We start from the raw sequence: 20146 nt of genomic DNA, 5'->3' as shown, positions 1-20146 counted from the left end.
GTATAGTAAGCATCTTTAAAACTATCTCACAGACAAAAGGATTATGACAACTGAAAACCAACCTCTTCTGGTACTACTTAACTTCTACTGCAAATTCCTTCTCTAACAGAGAATTAGCAGATGCTCACCTAAGTAGCATCTCTTAGGTCATAGGCAGCCACATAAATCGCTGCACCCTGAGAGATACCTTAACATTGTGCTCGGCCAACCAAATATCACTCAAATGAAGTCCCTTAAGGTAAACCTATCGGTTCTATATTTCTCTCAACTAGCATATGGACCAATATATTCAAATGGATACACTTTGGATGCAACCTGGAACCACCATGACTCGTCACAAAAAGAGGAAACCTTTGCATAATCTAGAGTGATCATCACCTTATATACTTTCTGGTAAGCTTCCCCTTAAGAACAACACCTACAGCATAAGGACCAAACGAAACTACTACACAAATAAGAGGCAATTCGAATTTCACTATAACTTCTCTTCCCCAAAAACAATGATGGAAATGGAAAAATTGGCTCCATGGATTTGACGAAATAATTTTTGAGATGATACTCCCGTGCCCCAAGCATAAAAAAGAAAATCCCTTGGCTCAAGGAAAGTAAGCTAACAATATGAAAAAAGGTAAAGCTCATTGTCGGATAAAGAAATACAAGTCATCTATTAAGGATACAGAAAGAATGCATTACTCAGTGGGGCATTTAAAATACCATTTTAATGAGGCGCACAGTATTTCTCTCACAATTCAATAACACAAAGTAGAGGGCTGACAAAATATGACTTACAAGTCTCCTGTGATTCAATTGTAAACCAATTTGATTTAAAAAAATGAAATAGTGCACAGTGCACTATTGATGGTACTGGCAACGATTGTTGCCAGTACCATCAATAGTGCACTGTGTTCCTTTATTTTACATGGCTTTGTAAATGAATGTAAACTATATGCTAAGAACTTTGATTTTGTGGCATTGAGTAACATGCCTAACAATTTGATTGTGATGCTTTTGGGTATTGTATGTCACTCGCCTCACTACCTCACTCAAGTCACTCCCCTCCCCTCCCCTCCCCCCACCCAGTTGGGCACACCAGCATTTTTTTTCCTAATGTTGTTTATAAATTGTTTCCTTAAACCAATATCTATCAGGTGCTTTGTGTGATTAAACAACACCTTAGCACTAATCAATTTCTCTTTGTTATTGTTTTTTTGATACCGTTTTTGAAACTACTTTTGAATATAACAGTGCTGGGACCATTACTTTCTATACTACTCTACACCCAGGTACCAGTAATTTTGGGTATACCATTGTTTATAATGATTCCAACTCAAGCATAAAAGCAAATACAAAATGCAGCATCATAAGGAGTGCAATTCTCTAGTCCTGGAACACAACATCAAATCTGTGCAGAGAATAATGCCACGCAAGAGCACCACTTTGGTCAACTAACAAGACACCAAAACACTTTCCACATACCCCACATTGCAATTTAACATTCTTCAAACTAAGCACTACCTACGCTTTGAGGGAGAGGGGTGGTGTGGGTGTGTAGTGTGGTGTGGTGTGTGTGTGTGTGTGTGTGTGTGTGTAAATAATTCTGGGAAACAAAGAAAAAGTTTATATAAGATATGGCTTTTGGGCTCCAAAAAATGAGGGTTAGTGTAAATTCTGACTGTCCAGAAGGCTGCATCTAGTTTAAAGCCTTGAAATCCACTAACATACCAAATATCTGAAGTGCAAAGTAGTGTTCCTTTATTTAACAAGTGCAAGACTAACTCAGTAGGATTTAGTTACCAACATTGATCTTATAAATCAGCAAATGGAATGCATGTTGTTAACAGGATAAAACTACAAGTATGCAATTTTGTTTCAGAAAAATATCAGTGAACGGTTTACCAATATGTTTCACAACACCCACTGCTAAAATCATAGTGTACTACATCTAGCAGCAAATCAACACAATCAGATCACAGACTCAGAAAACTGTCAGAAATTCTAATGAAATATTGAACTTAAATTGCTGGGTTGCTTTTTAAAGCTATTAGAATGTCCTAGGCTAAGGAAGTGGTTTGTGATCGATGGCCGTGAGAGCCCACTAGGCTCTGGTGGATTTCCTGGTTTGTTTTCAGGCTGCCAATCTTTACAGCTGTAGAAGACTGCAAAGATAGTACACCACAGAAACAAGTAACGTAGCCCAACTACTTTCCACATACTAAAGGACCACACTGCATAACATGCAGTATATGAGCATGAGACTTACAGTTTGCATTGCACCTGAACACATGCATTACAGAAATGTAATTGTATTTGACTAGCACATTATAGCCCTGACAAGGTGCTCAAGTACATATTCGGAGGGCTGCATGCAGTAAGGTCTATGTGAGAAACATTTTTGAATTGTAACTGTGTGACCAGAGTGTTGTTCTAAATCTGTGTTGGGTTGCAGAGTGTGAAGAAGTGCAAGAGGCAATACTCCTAATTTCCTTTAAAACGCTGGTGTGAGTTACTCCGCAGGTCTCACAGAAATGTGTAGAACCGTCAAGGATACAACAGTCAAGAGAAAAGCGCTCCATAATAACTGGGGATTGAATGTACTTTTAATATGTAAATTTTGACAGCTTTAAATTCCCGCTGGTTTATAACGTTACAATGAACAGTCAAATGCTTACCAAGTAAGAAAATAGATAAAAATATCATAACATCTGGCTATGTCGCTAGTGGAAACATTACACGTGGTTATAGGACAGACATAAGCCCAGTAGTTTCATGACTGTTGCAACTTACCGGTGTTTCCACCATGTTTGGTTTGCTGTTACGAAGAGTCTTTACTGCATGAAAAACATCAACGACGTTTTGTCTTTTGATCATGTCGCAGACGATGCCAATTGCACAAAACATTCCACTGCGACCTCCTCCATTTCTAAATATAAAAAGGTACATTTAAGTATGTAAATTAAAAGCCAATTCCCAAATAAGCTTTGCCACTTTTGCACATGCGCCTGCAGTGCGTAAACATAAGGCAGTGGTTTCAATGATCGAATCATTTAAAACGAGTGATAACGCAAACAAGCTCAGTTATTTTAGGGTCAGTCAGTAATCAAACAACTTTATTCGGCTTTTGAAATAAAAACCATAAAAGTACAACAAATCGATACATGTTCCACATATAAAAAGCCATCCTCTGGATACGTACAGTAAAGTTAGTTTAAAATTAATTCAAGCTGTTAAAACTATTTATATATAGGCAATTACAGTTAAAAAAAGATAAAAGCGGGATATGACATATTCAGCAGTCAACCTGGATACCCCGAGCATTCAGTCACAACTGGTTCTAAGCCTGACAGCCAACTTAAAAAAAGTTAAGAACATGAAGTACCAGTTAACCTGGAAGCATTTGTAAAAAGATAAAAGCAGGTCGAATTTGGCTAAAATTTGCCCTTTTTAAAATGGAAATAACATATGACTTTATGGGCACCTCATAGAAACTACAGAACATTAAAAAGTGGAGCATGTCCTGTGGAGACTTTCCGTCACAGGCGCAGGGCAAGAGATTATGACCCTTGTTTGCCCCTCAACTCGGGTCAATAATCATTTATTTCAATGTCTTCAATGATCCAATGAGATCTGCTCTGAGAAAGTACAAACTCAGAAAATAAATACCGTCAGTGGTAGAGACTGAGGGCCAGATGTAGGTCGCCTAATACCGGTCGGTAACGGCCGAAATTACCGATTTTCGGCCGTTACCGACCGCTATTCGGCTTTTCAGATGTAGGGGCCTAATTTAAGGATTCGGTAATTTACCAAATCGGTAATTTAAGGAATCGGTAAATTACCGAATACTTAAATACCGATTCGGTAAAATACAGAATCCTTAATGTAGGGAGCACTCAAATGAGTGCTTTTCCCATTTTAGGATTCGTTATTTACCACCAACTACAAGTTGGTGGTAAATAACGAAAAACCCAAAAGAGGCAATTTTTTGCAAATTATTACAGTGCCATGTGGCAGACATACATGCCCTTAGGGCATGTATGTGTGCCACATGTGCACCCATACACTATTGAGGGGTGCAACAGGGTGTCAAAGTTACACCCTGTCACCCTTCAATGTGTTCCCCATTTTACCGAATCAGTATTTACCGATTCAGTAATTCCCATTCATTCTTATGGCCCTCCAGGCCCATAGGAATGAACGGGAATTACCGAAACGGTAAATACCGATTCGGTATTTACCGAATCTTACCAATTCGGTAATACTTACCGAATGAATACCTACATCCCATTTACCGATTCTAAAATACCGAATCAGTAAAAATTTGGTATTTTAGAATCAGTAAATTAGGATTACCTGCATCTGGCCCCGAATGTCTAAACTATTGTCAGTAGAGACCGTGGCTTAAGTGTAAGTGAATATAGTGATAGTCAGGTTTTAGTGAGCAAACTTTGAAGAAATTGGCATAAAGATTGATGCACCAAAATGGTGTTGTCTGGAATAATTCATGGAAGGCACACAACCAGAGCGGGAAGATGCAGCCATTTTATTGTCACGGTTAGCATGCATCCTATGTAAACCTATCCATACTATAGACCAAGGTCTGCCTTGGGAATGGGCGAGTGTGGCCCAGTCCCAGGGAACCAATATTCTGAACAGCACAGCAGGGAGGTGTCTGACAATGTCATGCAAACAGCAGCTCGTCCACCCCAACAGCTCTCAATCGGGTCCTGTTAAAGGCTCTGAAACCAGTCTTTAATGTACCTCAGCATAATTGTTAGCACCCCATCAACCAGCCTGCCCTCCTCCCATCTTCCTCACACCTCCTACCACCACAGCACAACGCCTCCCTCCCCCCACCCCATAAACACAAAGTTTTCAACGCCAAGGGTGCTGTTCTGGTCAATCCGATTTACGGCTGGCCATGCATAGACCTTTGTTTAACATTACAGCTTAAATTATGTTTCAAGTAGATAAATTAAGCACTGGCAAAGCCAACAGCTCTGCCACAGGCTAGACATAGACCAGCGCAGCTGCTGCACAACATGGCTAAAAGTTTGAAAAACTGGCTCCTTTATCATTTGACCCTGACCCTACTTAATCTTGCGACAGACCTCTGAGTTGGCTATTGTCCTCATTATGTCCTGCCTTTGCCTGTTAGTTTGGGGCACCGAGGGACAGTTTCCTGTAGGGCACACAGGACAGGAAGTACTGCAAAAGTTGTTTGGGTTACCCTCAGAACTTTTACTTCATTGGTTGAGGCGTGGCCAGGAGTTGCCCCCACCCACAGGCTGGTACCAGTCATCAAGGCGACCCCCAGAACCCTCCTCATACCACTCTGGACCTGTTGAAAAACAGAAGAGGTCTGGACCTGCTGTCTCTGGTATCAGTTGGGGCATGTTCTCCCGCTTGTACCCAGGACAAAGAATTAGACTTCAATGGTCATAAGGCTGACCTCCTGTTTGGGGTGCAGGGACACAAGAAGCTCCCCAAAAACTTTTTTCTGCCTTTCCAGCTGGCCATTTGCGACTGCCCTGGACCCTGCAGCTGGCTTCTGCTGGAGTGAGTCTTGATCCATGTCCTATCGCCAAGATCCTGGACCCTTGGACAGTGTCAAAGTTTACTCCTCCTAAAAAATTTGGAAACCTGGGACTTGGGAACTGGAGAGGGTCTGGAACAAACCTCTTAAGCCGATCTCACTAAGATGCATTGCTACTAAGAGAAGTAGCTCATGCTACGCTCCTCACAGTACCAATAAATCAGATTTAGCAGAAGCTCGCAAGGAAGGTATCCAAACTCATACAGCCCTATTTGACTACAGCCTGCAGCCTTTCACCACTGGAAGAATACAAGCTTCAAAACACTAAGCCTGAAGGTAGAAATCTTCACCCATTAAAGCGCGAAAAATATACAGCTGTGGGGGATCTTCTCTGGTGGCAAAATTCAAATTTTTCTCACTTGGAGATTCCCTGCCAAAAGTCATGGGCTTAATCAAGACCTCGCCAAGTGCCTATCCAAGGACGTGGGGCCCTCAGTCACAGCCTGCTGCCTTGCCCTGCTGAAGATCTTTGACTTCTATTTCAAAGACTAAGTCCGAAGGTAAAACTTTTCACTGTGATGAACATGGTTCCTGTATCCGACCCATACTCCATCGTGGTTGGCCTCAAACTATACCCTTGTCCTGGTCAAGCACAACCAGATGACCCAGGCATGCACTTAACACTTTTTGTAGCTATTTTGAACCCTAAGGTTTAAAAATGTACCATTACGATTCCCCTTATAGGATTCTGGTAGCTTGTGTGTGTTTTATTGATCACAATTGACTATCAAAATTGGTTTGGGGACCATACAGTTTGCCTCTAAGTTAAGCTTGTCTGTTCGGTGCCATAGCTACCATGGGGTTGAGCTTAGGTTAACCTAGTGACTTTAAGGGTTCACCCTGACATGGAGTGTACTTATTATTTGAGGTGGGTACTCGCCCCGCTCAACATATAACTCAATTTCTTAAATCTCTGCTTATCCATCAGGCACTAAATGACAAGTCAGTCAATATACTCTTTATTCGATTTTTGTTAAAATCATAAAAGGCATAAAGCAATCACAATACAGTATTTAAAAACATCACTTAATCACGTTAAAAAAAGGATGGTTTTCTGCATATGATTACATTTCATCAAGTTGTTGCATGCAAAAGTACAAATCTATTTACAAATGTTAAAAAATTTTCCTTTAAAAACAAATTTGAGTTAAAACAGGTCAATCTGGGGTAGTCTTTTTTTCCTAGTTCTAAATGCCGCAGTTAAAAAGCAAGCAACACTAAACATGGTGTAAGTATCTGCTAACATTTGAAGGAAGATTAAGGCTGGCCTTATTTGAGTAAAGCCCGCTGCCTTCAGAACAGGGAATAGATATTTCTTCCTTTCGCTGCTATAAAAGTCACAAAAAAATATAAAATGAAGGGTGTCTTGAGCTGAGAAGTTATCACAGCCGCATGGCGGGCCATCCTCAGGTTTTGACCAAACCGGGAAATTTCCTAAGGAGTAATGAATTAAGTTCATCCTGAATTTGGTCAGTAGGAGTCTATGAAGAGGATTAGTCACGGTTTTTAAATAGGGTTCCATGGTGGGTGAAATAGTTAAAACAATATGTGCCCTCACCATGGGTTTCCTCATTTCCAAATCTTCTCTATCCATACGGGCCCTCTCCATAAACGTCTGCTTAATCCACCTAACATCCCCCCTCCTTATATTGGATGGGTCATTAAAAAGTTCCGGTCTCCCCAGCATTAGAAAGGTAGATTTAATAAATTTTAGCCAGGGGATTCTCATGGCGTTATCCCTTGTAATGACGTCCTTAAGGATGGCATGGTTTAGCGTCAGCTCGGGATTCAACCACGTTTTGACCCAGAAGAGGAGGGGTGCTAGTTTAAGTTTATCAGAGATGTATGGTAAGCCTATTTCCTCATGAATAGAGAAGGTAGGTGTGGAGTCTGGAACAGATAGAATATTCCTAACGATACCGTTTTCTACCCTCTGGATTTTTGCCGTCTCTGCGTAACCCCAAATCGCAGAGCCATACATGGCGATTGGAACGCACTTACTATTATATATTTTGATCACGGCCTCCATTGGTTTTGCTCCCAAACGTTTTGTAAAAGCCAGCAAAGCTGATGAGGATCGTGCTAGGCTAAGACTTTTAGCTTTGACCTGGGGAACCCAGGACCCTCTTTGATCAAAAAGGACTCCCAGATAAGGAAAGACTGGGACCCTAGAAAGGATCTCCCCTTTACAAATGAAAGTTTTTTTCTGCAGCGTATTTACTTTACGACCAATGATCATGGTGTGGGACTTGGAGACATTAATTTTCAAGTCCAGGTTCTCCATAAAGGAACCAAAACGGTCCAGAAGAATCTGTAAATGACAAGAATACAGAGGGTGATCCTGGTAAGTGGATCCCTGTAGCGTGGTGTGAAGCATCGACTGCTGCACCAATTCAGTTATCGCCCTAGTGCAAGTCGGTGACCCTGTATGCCAGAAGGGGGTGTTGTGAAGTTTGCTGTACCATTTCAGCCATCTCCTTTGTACAGTGTGTACATTGGCAACCTCATATGCAAGTGGGGCCAGCCGTGAAGAGGACCCTGCTCTGGTGCAGATCAGGCCATCACCCGAGTGAGGAGTAGGTGGGGTGACCCCATATGCCAGAGGAGGCCACTGACAAAAGACAAGGAACATAACCTGGTGATACTTTTGTCGCAAGGAGAGGCTGCTATGGTGACCAGTGTGGGCCAGAATGCCAACTGAGGATCGGAACCAGAGGCCACAAAATCAACCGTACTCCCACCTGTGGGGAAGACCAAAGGAAACTTACCACTGCATTGGAGGAGCGTTTAGGACAACCAGCCGCGGTCCCTGCAAAGCCCAATATGTGATACTCATCAGAGGAAGATACTCATGGAAACTCTGGTCGAACAATCTCTACTAGTGTGAGTAACAGCGAAGGGCCAGAAGGCCCCAGGGGATCTTGCTTGGCAGATAATCCTTTGGAACTGAAACACTTTTTACTTTTCAACAAAGTCGGAGTGGGACTCCCAAGACTCGGACTACTAGTGGGGTCTAACCTGAATGTAACCTATTGTGAATGGGGAATAACCAGTAACGTTAGCGAGTGGGAAGTGACCTCAGGGGGTTGTGTGTATTGTTTATGTCTGCCATATTTCACTTTGTGGTCCTATATAAAACCTCCGTTTGTCATAAGATAAAGTATTGGATTAGACAATCATTTATTGCTGCTATTGAGTTGTGAGCCTGTGTTCACACCCACCCCCTACCTGCACCCCAGAATGTCTACCTCCTCTCAGAGAAGCCTTGGACTACTCAACCCATGCTACCACAGAGTAAAGTGCTGAAGTGATACCTGGCACAGTTGCTCAGGATCCATAGTAAGTCGGGCCCCAGACATCAAGAGTAAAAGGCCTCAACCCCACAGTTGGGACCAGTAGCTATTGCTTGTCCCATGGCCCTCTGAACTGATTGCCGACACCCTAGAAGTCAGGCTGGAACAAGAAGCGTTTGAACGGTACCTCTATGCACTGGTAGGTGGCGCCATCCAGAACTGCATTGACGCTCCGGAAGTGACATGCGGAGCATATATAGGCGCCACTCCTGGTTGCTCACATCAGGTGCTTTTGAGGCTGTTCGGGCTCCCAGACACAGAGCTCCAACAGCAAATTGGCATTTACCAGTGTGCAGATTCCTAGACTTAGGATCTTATTAATGGACAGAGTCCAATATACAGAATGGGGAGGATGGGAGAGTTGATGAGAAATCTTTGGTTAGAGTCTCTACCAGAAAGTGCATGACAGAATGTAACTTGTTTTTTTTATAGAGACTTCTAACATCAGATTACTCACATTTTGAATACCAGGGCAGTACCTATTAGGCGTTGGGTCTGTGAATTGGCTCAAACCGAAAAGTCCTGCTAAATTCTCCTCTTAGCGAAACTGGTAGTCCAGACAGTAGTGCTTTATGATTGTATGGAGTGACCGTCTGGCGGATATCCTGGACAGGAACTCTGTGTGTCAACGCAGTGGTAGCAGCCTTGACCCCAGTGGAATTAGCTTGCAGTCCCTTCGAAGGCTGATTTTTGGCCAGTGAATATCAGATCTTGATGCAGAGTACGATCCAGCAGGAGATGGTCCTTTTCTGCACAGCCTTGCCTTTTTTCACTCTAGCAAGCCTCACAAAGAGCGGATTGTCCATGTGGTGTTCTTAGATACCAAATGCCAGATAACTTGGTCTGAAGGTGGTCAATCTGATTATTGCTCCACCAAGTCACAACAGATGCATACAGTTTTTATAGAGGGATGCCTTGCTGCCAATTCGAAATCAACCACCTCTAGGGGAAGGTCAAAAGTGGTCAGCTGTCACTACTCAAAATCCATGAATGAAAATGGAGATTGCGAAGGCTGGGTGAAGAACTCTGTCCTGTTGTAGGCCTTTCTGGAGGGGCAGACTGATCAGCGGACAGATGCTCAAGCTCAGGAGTTTTAAATACCATACTCTTTGTGCCCAATCTTGGGCCACTAGGCGCTCTTGGGTCCGGTTGGTTGTAATCCTCGGTATGCAAAGCAGAAAAGGTATTGTTAGTAAAGCCTACAGGAGTTCAGAAATCCACTATAGGCGGAACCAGTCTTCTAGTGAGAGACGCCCTGGAAATTTCAACCCGTTGGAGTGCTGACATTGCGCGTTCTTGGCAGTACTGTATAGATGCGCACTCTTGGCAGTGATGAATAGATCCCGCCAAGGTTCTCCCCGTTTGCGGAAGAGATTTTGCGCCACCTTAGGGTGTAGTAGCAATTCATGATCCGCTAGGTGTTGGCTGAGTTTGTCTACCCTGGCACTCATGGATCCTGCCAGGTGGTTCAACACAAGGAAGATCTTGTGGTGATTCAGCCATTTACAGAGGCATAGTGTCTACTGGTACAAGTGTGAGGACCAAATTGCGCCCTGCTTGTTGCAGTACCACATATTGGTGGTGTTGTCCATAAGCACCAATACCAGCCTCCCTCTCAGGAATGGAAGGGAGGATTTCAATGCGAAACAAAAGGCCTGCAGCTCTGGAAGGTAGATATGGAATGGACCTCTGCTGTAGACCAGAGTCCTTAGATCTCCATCTCAGCCAGGTAGCCACCCCAACCCAATCCAGAAACTATGCATTTTCACCATGGTGTGCTCTGGGTGAGGTAGGGAGAGGGGTCCAATCCAGTAACCACCACTGTAGGTCTTTTGCAGTTTCCTATAAAATCTGGATGGATGTGGTCGGAGAGGTCCCCTTGATGTTGGACCTACTGAGACTTCAGTTTCCACTGCAGAACACACATATGCCAACTGACGTGCTTGAGCAGCAAAATGCATGAAGCAAAGAGTCTCAGTAGCCTTGAAGACAACCTCTGTGAAACAAGGACAGAGGCTGAAAGATCAAGATTGTAGCCTGAATGCCCTAGACTCTCCTCTCCGAGGGAAAAGCATGAAATAGAACTGTGTCCAGAATAGCTCTGATGAAAGGAAGCTTCTGTGAAGGAGTCAGTTGAGTCTGTGGCGGGGTAATGCACAAGTTACTTACCTTCGTAAACGATATATCAGTAAGAAACATTAGTAGTTCTAGATTCCTTACCTTAGAATTAGGAACGCAGAGCCATGCAAGAAACTAACCACTAGGGCCCTGAAAGGGATGACCTTAACCCTAGAAATCAGTTCACACAACGGGGAGGATGGGTGGGGCGGTAAGAAATCTATCACTACTAATGTTTCTTACAGATATATGGTTACCGAAGGTAAGTAACTTGTGCATCTGAAAGAAACACATAGTGATAGATTCCTTACCTTAGAATAGATACCCCGGCAATACCAACCCCGGTGGCGGGTCTTCAAATCAAGATCACACCAGAAAGTCCTGGAAAACAGAACGGCCAAAGAAGCAGTCTTTCCGGACTTGGCTGTCAAGCCCACGTAGCTGCCGGACAGATGTCATGCAAGGGAACTCCATTTCCCAAAGCAGTAGAGGCTGCCGTCGCCCTGGTAGAAAGGGCGCGTAGACCTACCAGAGGCCCCTTTTAAGCCAAAGAATAACAAGCCTTAATGCACAGAATGACCCACCTAGAGATGGTCCATTTGTGCACGTCCCGACCTTTCTTGGCACCCATGTAGCCAATAAAGAGCTGGTCATCCACCCGGAACTGGTGTGTGTGGTTGAGGTAGAATGAGAGTGCACTTTTGGGTCCAGATGGTGGAGCCTCTCTTCCACTTTTGAGGGATGTGGAGGCGGAAACAAGGTGGGCAAAGTGATGGTCTGCCCGATGTGAAAGGCAGTGACAACCTTTGGCAGAAAAGATGGACGAGTCCTCAGAACAACTTTGTGCGGATGGACTGAGAGAAATTAAGGTTTAGAAGAAAGAGCCTGGTGCTCACTCACTCTTCCGGCAGAGGTGATGACCACCAGGAAAGCAGTCTTTAAAGACAGTTGTCTTTTCACAACTGTCACAGGACAGTTGTGAAGTGGCTCAAAGGGACCACACATCAGATATGTCAGAACCAGGTTCAAGTCTCACTGAGGCATTATGAAAGGAACAGGAGGGAAAATATGAGTAATGCCTTTTAGGAACCTATTTACAACAGGGGACTTGAAAAGGGAAGGCTGATCTGGAAGCTGTAAAAGGCTGAAATGGCCGAGAGATAGCCCTTGACCGTGCCCAAAGCAGAGGCCTGCTAGGCCAAAGAAAGGAGAAATAGGAGGACCTCTGAAAGAGGGCCAGAAAGGGGATCCACAGCCTTTGCTGTGCACCATGCCACAAATTTATTCCACCAGCAGGCGTATACAGTTTTACTAGAGGAACGCCTGACTACCAAGATAACAACACAAACTTCGGGAGGCAGGTCAAAAGACGTCAACTGCCACTGCTCAATCTCCACGCAAGGAGGTGGAGGCTGGACACGTTCAGGTGGAGGACCCTCCCCTGCTGCTGCGACAGAAGATCCTCCCGAAGGGGCAGTCGGAGCAGTGGATCGATCGCCATGCTTAGTAGCTCGGGATGCCATATTCTTCTAGCCCAGTCCGGAGCCACAAGAATGACCTGGGCCCGGTCGCGTTTGATCTTCAGCACTCTGGGTAGAAGTGCTATAGCAGAGGCGTATAGTAGACCGCAACTCTACTCGGGACAAAAAGCATTGCCTAGCAAGTGCCGCCTTAGAAATTACAACGTGCAGAAATGATGACATTGCGCGTTCTCTTTGGTGGCGAATAGATCTAACCAAGGCTCTTCCTACTGTTGAAAGATACCTTGCGCCACGTCCAAGTGCAGACGCCCTCGTGATCCATCATGCACTGGTGGCTGAGTTCATCCGCCCCGGTGTTCTGAGAACCTGCCAGGAGTTGAACCACCAGGGAAATGCCCTGATATTCCAACCATGTCCAGAGGCATAGAGCTTCCTGACATAGGGTCCACGACCCCACCCGCCCTGTTTGTTGCAGTACTACATGGCGGTGGTGTTGTCTATGAACACCTGCACTACTCTCCTCATGAAAGAGGGAAGGAATGCCTTCAGTGCAAGTCGGATCGCCCAAAGCTCCAGAAGGTTGATATGGAGTAGGGACTCTGCCGGAGACCAAAGGTCTCTGTTCTCCGCCTCTCCCATGTGGCTGCCCCATCCCAGGAGGGACGTGTCCGTCACCACTGTGTGCTCCGGTTGGGGAAGGGAGAGGGATCTGCCATTGACCCAATTGCGATTCGTGAGCCACCACTGCAATTGTTGTGCAGTGCCCTCCGAGATCTGGACGTGATTGGACAGGTTGCTGTGATGCTGTGCTCACTGAAACTTCTGGTCCCACTGCAGAGCCTGCTTATGCCATCTGGCATGATCCACTAGCAGGATGCAGGAGGCAATCAGGCCCAGTAGAAAAGGGTTATCCTGGCCAAAACCCGGGATTGAGGCTGAAAGATCGGAATCATAGCCTGAATACCCTGGACTCGCTGCTTGGGAGGATAAACCTGAAACTGCGCCGAGTCCAGAACCGCTCCGATGAAGAGGAGCTTCTGAGAGGGAATCAGGTGCGACTTCGGCACGTTGATGGAAAACCCCAGCAAATGCGGGAGGTCGGCTGCAGACTGGAGATGGGAGACAACTGCCTGGGGCGAGCCCGCTTTCAACAACCAGTCATCGAGATATGGTAAAACAGGCTCCCCTGATCTGCGCAGATGAGCTGCGACCACCGCCATAACTTTCGTGAACACCTGAGGGGCGCTGGTAAGGCCGATGGTAAACTGAAAAGGCTCTTGGCCTACCGTGAACCACAGGTAACGCTGGTGGGCCGGCAGGACGGGCATGTGGAAATAAGCATCCTGCAAGTCCAACGCTACCATCCAGTCTCCATGGTTGAGAGCAGACAAGACCTGAGCTAGCGTCAACACCGTTGACATCCCTGAGGTCCAAGATAGGGCGCAGGCCCTTGTCCTTCTTGGGGACCAGAAAGTAGTGGGAATAGCAACCAAGACCTACTTCTGGCCAGGAACGTGTTCAATGGCCCCCTTGGCCAAGAGGGCCGTGACTTCCTGCTGAAGAAGCGCAAGATGGTCCCCCGGCATGCGGTGGTACCGAGGTGGCATGACTCGAGGGGTAGTCTAGAAGGGGAGGGAGTAACCCCTTTGGACTATTTGCAGCACCCACCTGTCCGAAGTGATGTTGCACCAGTGGGGGAGATGATGGCGTTTTCTGCCTATGACTGGCGTTTGATGGGCCTGAAAGATCAGACTAGGAAGGCTTTGAAGTGGATGCTGCGGTGGTGGTGGTGGACTGACCCACCCGCTGGCCCTCAGAACCGCCTTGGCGGTTCCCAGGCCCGCGGCTGCGCTGAGGTTGTTGTTTCGCCAGCCTGTGGCTCTGGAATTAAAGTGTTGGGGCACCCCTTCAGTGGCCAAGAAAGGAGCGAAAAGCAGAAGGCAGAGGAGGCCGAGTGGCAGAGAGGCTCAAGGACTTAGCCGTAACCCGTGAGTCCTAAAAGAGCTCCAACGCACTATCCGCTTTGATGCCAAAAAGGCGAATGCCATCAAAGGGCATGTCCATCAAGGTGTTCTCGACATCCCTCGAGAAGCCAGTTCTCAGCCAGGCGTGGCGCTTAAGCGCCACTGTCGTGGAAATCACCATGCCTAGCAAGTTGGCGGTATCAAGCCCACAACGGATGGTGAACTTAGCTGCATCCTCCCCAGCTGCAATAGCTTGGACGAGTACTATCTGGGCCTCCTCCGGACAGTTGGGCAGCACCTGTGCAACCGTGTCCCACACAGAGTGGGAGTAACGGCCCAGGTGGCATGCTGTGTTCAACGACTGCAGCCGTAAGCTGGCAGATGAAAACAGCTTCTTTTCGAGCTGCTCCAGCTTCTTGGATTCCCTATCCGGAGGTGAGGAAGGGAATGCACTCTGGGATGCAGAGGCTTGGACAGCCAAGCTCTCAGGCGTGGGGTGTTGGGAGAGAAAGAGGGGGTCGCCCGGAGCCTGGCAATGGCGTTGGGCCACGTTCCTGTCCACAGGAGCCCCTGTGTTGGGACTGAACCAAGTGCCCCAAAAAATGTCAGACAGTGCATCATTAAAAGGCAGCAAGGGTTCCGAAGAGATGCCGCCTGTTGAAGCACTTCAGTCAGGAGGTTAGTCCTGATGGCCACTGTAGGGAGTTCGAGGTGGAGAGCCTTAGCCGTCCTAAGCAACACCACTGCATAACTTGCTCCCTCCTCCGTAGCCACGGAAGGAGGAGACATCATGCAAAGGTCAGTTGAGGTGTCTAGACAACTGGCATCCCCCAAATCCTCTACCCAGTCTGGATCGTCACCAGACTTTTGTGTGACAGGGTCCTCAGACCCCCTCCCAGTCCTCCCCTTCCTCCAAAGTCTGTGAAACGTCGGCATCGCGTCCTGCTCAGGGCTGAAACCGGGGACGACGTTGACAGTAGTGGCACCGCCCGCACCCACAGCTGTGTCGCGCAAGAGAAAGTCGAATAACAATGGCGCTTCTTCGCCTTCTTTTTGGAATGCTTCAACTTACCTGACCTCGAGTGCGAAGACTTCGATCCAGAGGAACGATGGTGACGGCTCCGCGACCGGTCCCTCGACCTCCCACAGGACTGGGACCTTGAGCAGACTTTCAGGGCAGCTTCCGCAAAGTCTTCGTCGCCATGACAACTTGGAGTCGTGATCGCGCCCCAGGCAGTAGAGACACAAGCAGTGAGGGTCCGTCACTGATGAAATGCGGTGACAGTCGCCGCAGTTCTTGAAGCCGGGCATCCCTACGGCACCAGGAGTCGATCGACTCTAAAGAAAAGGTAAAAGGCCTCAAAAAAGCTCAGTCAAAAAGTGACTGGGGGTACTTGTTCTTCCCTGATCTGTGCTTGCTGGAGCGGAAAAAGAAAAAACTGACGTCGGCACGCGTGGACGCGTCTAAGTAGCTCCAGCAATGTTATCCCGGCACCAACAACGTCTACGACGCACGTGGAGCCGCACAACGAGGCCTACTGATGAAAAACTTTCTGGTTCCAGTCTGAAGCCTGGGGGTAATTCTAAGGTAAGGAATCTATCACTACGTGTTTCTTTCAGATAGTGAATCCCAAAGTGGACAGAAGGTTCACCATCATCAGCAGGAGGTTGACACCTTCCTGGGATGAGCCTGCCTTGAACAGTTAGTCATCGAGGAAAGGGAAGATTGGAACCCTCAACTTCTAAAGTTGTGCTGTTACCACCACTATCACCTTTGTGAACACCCTAGGGGTGCTGGTTAGACCAAAAGGGAGCACAGTGAACAAAAAATGCTCCTGTTCCACTACGAACCACATGTACCACCGAAGAGCCAATTGGCCTGCAGGACTGGTATATGTAAATAGGCATCCTCCAAGTCAAAAATCACCAACCAGTCTTCAGGATCGAGGACAGACAAGACCTGGGCCAGGGTGAGCATTTTGAATACTTTCTTCTGGAGGAAGGCAATGAGATATGTCGCATGTCTAAAATATGAAGGCCTCCGCCCTTCTTTGGCACCAGAAAGTAGCAGGAATAACAACTACAACCTACTTCTGCCGCAGCCACCCTTTCGATTCTCCTTTTGGCCAAAAGGACATGCACTTCTTGCCATAAGATGGACAGGTGATCCTCCATCAGCTGTTCCAGGGACAGATGAAGGTGAGGTGGAGTGGCAGTGAAGAGCAAAGAGTATGGCTTCCGGATTATCTGTAGGACTCCCCTGCCTGATATGTACCGCAAACCTGGAAAAAATACATAGCTGGATCCTGCTTCCAAAGGATGGCTGTGCTTCACTAAGGCCATGCTCAAGGGGTTTGGCTGATAATATCGGGTAACAATCCCAAAACTGTAAAAGAAAGGGGGGACAGACAAGCCCAGGGAGTGTGCTGTGAGTGATCCTGCTCTTTTTGATCCGCTTCAGAAAAGACTCTGTCTTATTCCCAAACTGGTGAGTCCTGTCAAAGGACATGTCCATGAGCGATGATCGGACATCTCCTGAAAACCCCATTAACCACAGTCAGGTGTTGGAGCAAATGGCTACACTAGTGCCAGTGGCTCGCCGAATGGAATCAGAATCCATGTCCCATTAAATTACGAACTTGGCAGCATCACAACTGTCCTGGCCAACTTGGGTAAGGACAGTTCGGTGGTCTTCCGGGACACCTCGGAGGAGTTGAGCCACCGAATTCTAAAGAGCATGGGAATAGCTGCCCAGCTACAACTAGCACGGAGGGACTTGAAGGTGCAGTGGGCAAAGTGCCTGGATTATTCAGGCTTGTCGACTCTTGTACCACTAAACTCTCGGGAAAGGGCTACTGCAACTAAAATGCAGGGTGGCCCAGGGCAGGTCAGTGGCATGGTGCTAATTGGCAGTTGACTGGGGGACCACAGCAAGGTTTGGCTGAGGGTCCCTAAAGAAGTACCAGTAAAGGCCTTATCAAAAGGCCACAGGGTCTGGCCTGGCTGGATAACTTCTGTCAATAAGTTGGTTTTGAATTCTAAGGTGGGGAGCAGGAGGTCAAGAACTTCAGCAAACCTTTGCACTACAGCTGCCAAAGAGGCACTCTTTTCAGTGGTGTGTCCTGGTGGTGCGAAGAGACGAAAATCAGGAGAGGTGTCGAAAATCAATAGCATCTTGTAGGTCATTATTCTAGTTACCCTCACGATAGGGTTGACCAACTGTATGACCTGTGGCAATCATTGACCGAGTCTGTGTCAAACAAAGCATGTAATATGTAGGATCGACCTTGTGATGTCGGAAAGGCTAGAGGTGCAAGTTGAGATTTTATGGCAACCGAGCGCAGCCTTGGTTGAGGTCATAACGATGGAGACAGTCAGTTTAGATGTTCCAGAACTGCTGTGTGTTGCTGAGCAGGACAAATGCCCGCAAGCCCTCTACTCTGGGTGTGTCGAAACCCAGGAGGAAGCTGAGCGGAGAACGGAAGACAGGAGTTGGAGAGAAGAAGACGGCGAACGGTGGAAAGGACGTGAAGAGGACGGAGGAGAAAGAGCGGAAGAGTGTGGAGCGCCAGGAGGCCAACGACCCGGTGAACCGCCGTGCCACACTCCAGAGGGAGGAGGTGGTTGTCACAGGTACGGCGGCGTTGGGCAGCCTGGGTCGGGAGTAAGGGAGCCCGTGTATAATATTGTAAATATATTTCTGCCTTTTCCTTTCCTGCGTCCTGCAACCTTCAACCCTCCTTTCCCTCCCCTTCGTTCCTCACTCACTCCCAGAGCACAGAGCACTGTATATATTTGTATAGCACTGGAGTTCCCTCAAAGTCACTTGGTCCCCGTGGTGCAACCTGTTATCAGGTAGTAAACTGACGGCATCCCTCTGTTGGTTTATCTCTTTTCGGGGCTGAGCCGGAGCAGTAGAAGACACATCCGCTGGCGTGCTGGCTCTAGAAGAAGACAAAATCATCCCCAGGTTGGAGTGAAAGAGGAAGACCAAGATATCCTCAGCCAGAACGGACGCCACCACGGACCGGGCAGATTTTGCAAGAGAGAGATTGACTTTCAGGACTCGTAAAACCTTTATCCGAATAAAACCCTCATTACGCAAACAAAGCCTCCAGCCTGTTCATAAACCCGCGGTAGAAAGTATCCCGCCTGTTCACACCCCCACGCTACACACTTTTAGAGCAGAGCACAACATAGACCCTCTTTATCTGCGGGATAGAATTCAAGCATACTTTCCCACTAGATCTGTCAGATCTTTAAGTACGTTTCTACATGCAATCCTGAGAGTTTGTTGGGCTCGTTCAGGCCGTGGATCTTTTTCCTTTCTAGCTCCTCAGCTTTGGAATGCCCTTCCATTAAAAATTTGTAAATCACCAAACGAACAAATATTTAAAAAAATAACTGAAGACCTGGCTGTTTCAGTCAGCTTAATTATTCCCGATTGTATCCCAGTCAGCATTTACAATGCTAGGATGTCTGACAGACACTGTACGCTTGACACGTATTTCATTCATTTATTCATTCATCTACTGACCCAGTAGATCTGGTTTGGTGACACAAGTAACGAATTGGCAAATGACATTACAATACATTGTGGGTACAGAACAAGTTACTTACCTTCGGTAACGATATATCTGTAAGAAACATTAGTTAGTGTTAGATTCCTTACCTTAGAATATCCCCAGGCGTCAGTCTGGATCCGGAAACTTTTGCGTAGCAGTACCCCTGCGCGTCGGTAGGCGTCGTCTGCAGGCGTCCCCTGCGGCTCCGCGTCCGTCGTCGGCGTCGTGCGCCGTGATGACGTCGCTGGAGTATATAGACGCCGCCTCCGCGCGCTGACGTCAGTTCTTTGCACACAGCTTTTCCGCGCCAGGAGACGCAGAGCCATGAGAGAACCAACACTGGTGCCATGTAAAACTAGGGCCCTGAAAGGGATGACCTTAACCCTAGGTATCAGTTCGCAGAACGGGGAGGATGGGTGGGTTCGGTAAGGAATCTAACACTAACTAATGTTTCTTACAGATATATCGTTACCGAAGGTAAGTAACTTGTTCATCTGAAAGAAACACGTTAGTGTTAGATTCCTTACCTTAGAATACATACCCCAGCAATACCAACCCCGGTGGTGGGTCTGCGAACCAATACAAAACTACACCAGAAAGTCCTGGAGGACAGAACGGCCAAAGAAGCCATCCCTCCGGACTTGACTGTCCAGGCAGTAGTGCCTCGCAAAGGTGTGCAGCGAGGCCCACGTAGCCGCTTGGCAAATGTCCTGCAAGGGGACTCCCCGGCCCAGGGCAGTAGTAGCCGCCGTGGCCCGAGTGGAATGGGCCCTCAGCCCAACAGGAGGCTCCTTCCGAGCCAAAGAGTAGCACGCTTTGATGCAGAGGACGACCCATCGAGAGATGGTTCGTTTACAAACCGCCCGTCCCTTCTTCGCACCCACGTAGCCAACAAACAGTTGGTCATCCACCCGGAACTGGCGTGTGCGATCCATGTAAAATGAAAGCGCACGTTTTGGGTCCAGACGATGGAGCCGCTCTTCATCCTTTGAAGGATGCGGAGGCGGGAAGAAGGAAGGGAGGGTGATGGACTGCCCGATGTGAAAGGCCGAAACAACCTTGGGCAGGAAAGAAG

At 47.1% G+C, this 20146-nt stretch overlaps 1 protein-coding gene across 7 annotated transcripts in view; it reads right to left on the bottom strand.

The window, feature by feature from the left end:
• PTPRK (protein tyrosine phosphatase receptor type K) overlaps window positions 1-20146 on the bottom strand; it is a 1685403-nt gene that overhangs the window by 12396 nt on the left and 1652861 nt on the right. For all 7 annotated transcript variants that reach the window (XM_086927009.1, XM_086927007.1, XM_086927008.1 and 4 more), the window contains one exon: window positions 2785-2920. In XM_086927009.1, coding sequence (XP_086783135.1) covers window positions 2785-2920 — 136 coding nt within the window. The remainder of the gene's footprint in view (window positions 1-2784; window positions 2921-20146) is intronic.

This window comes from Lissotriton vulgaris, chromosome 6 (assembly GCF_964263255.1).
Source record: "Lissotriton vulgaris chromosome 6, aLisVul1.2, whole genome shotgun sequence".
Classification (NCBI taxonomy): domain Eukaryota; kingdom Metazoa; phylum Chordata; class Amphibia; order Caudata; family Salamandridae; genus Lissotriton; species Lissotriton vulgaris.
The sequence above is the reverse complement of the archived record's forward strand: the minus strand, read 5'-3'. Positions and strand labels throughout refer to the sequence as shown.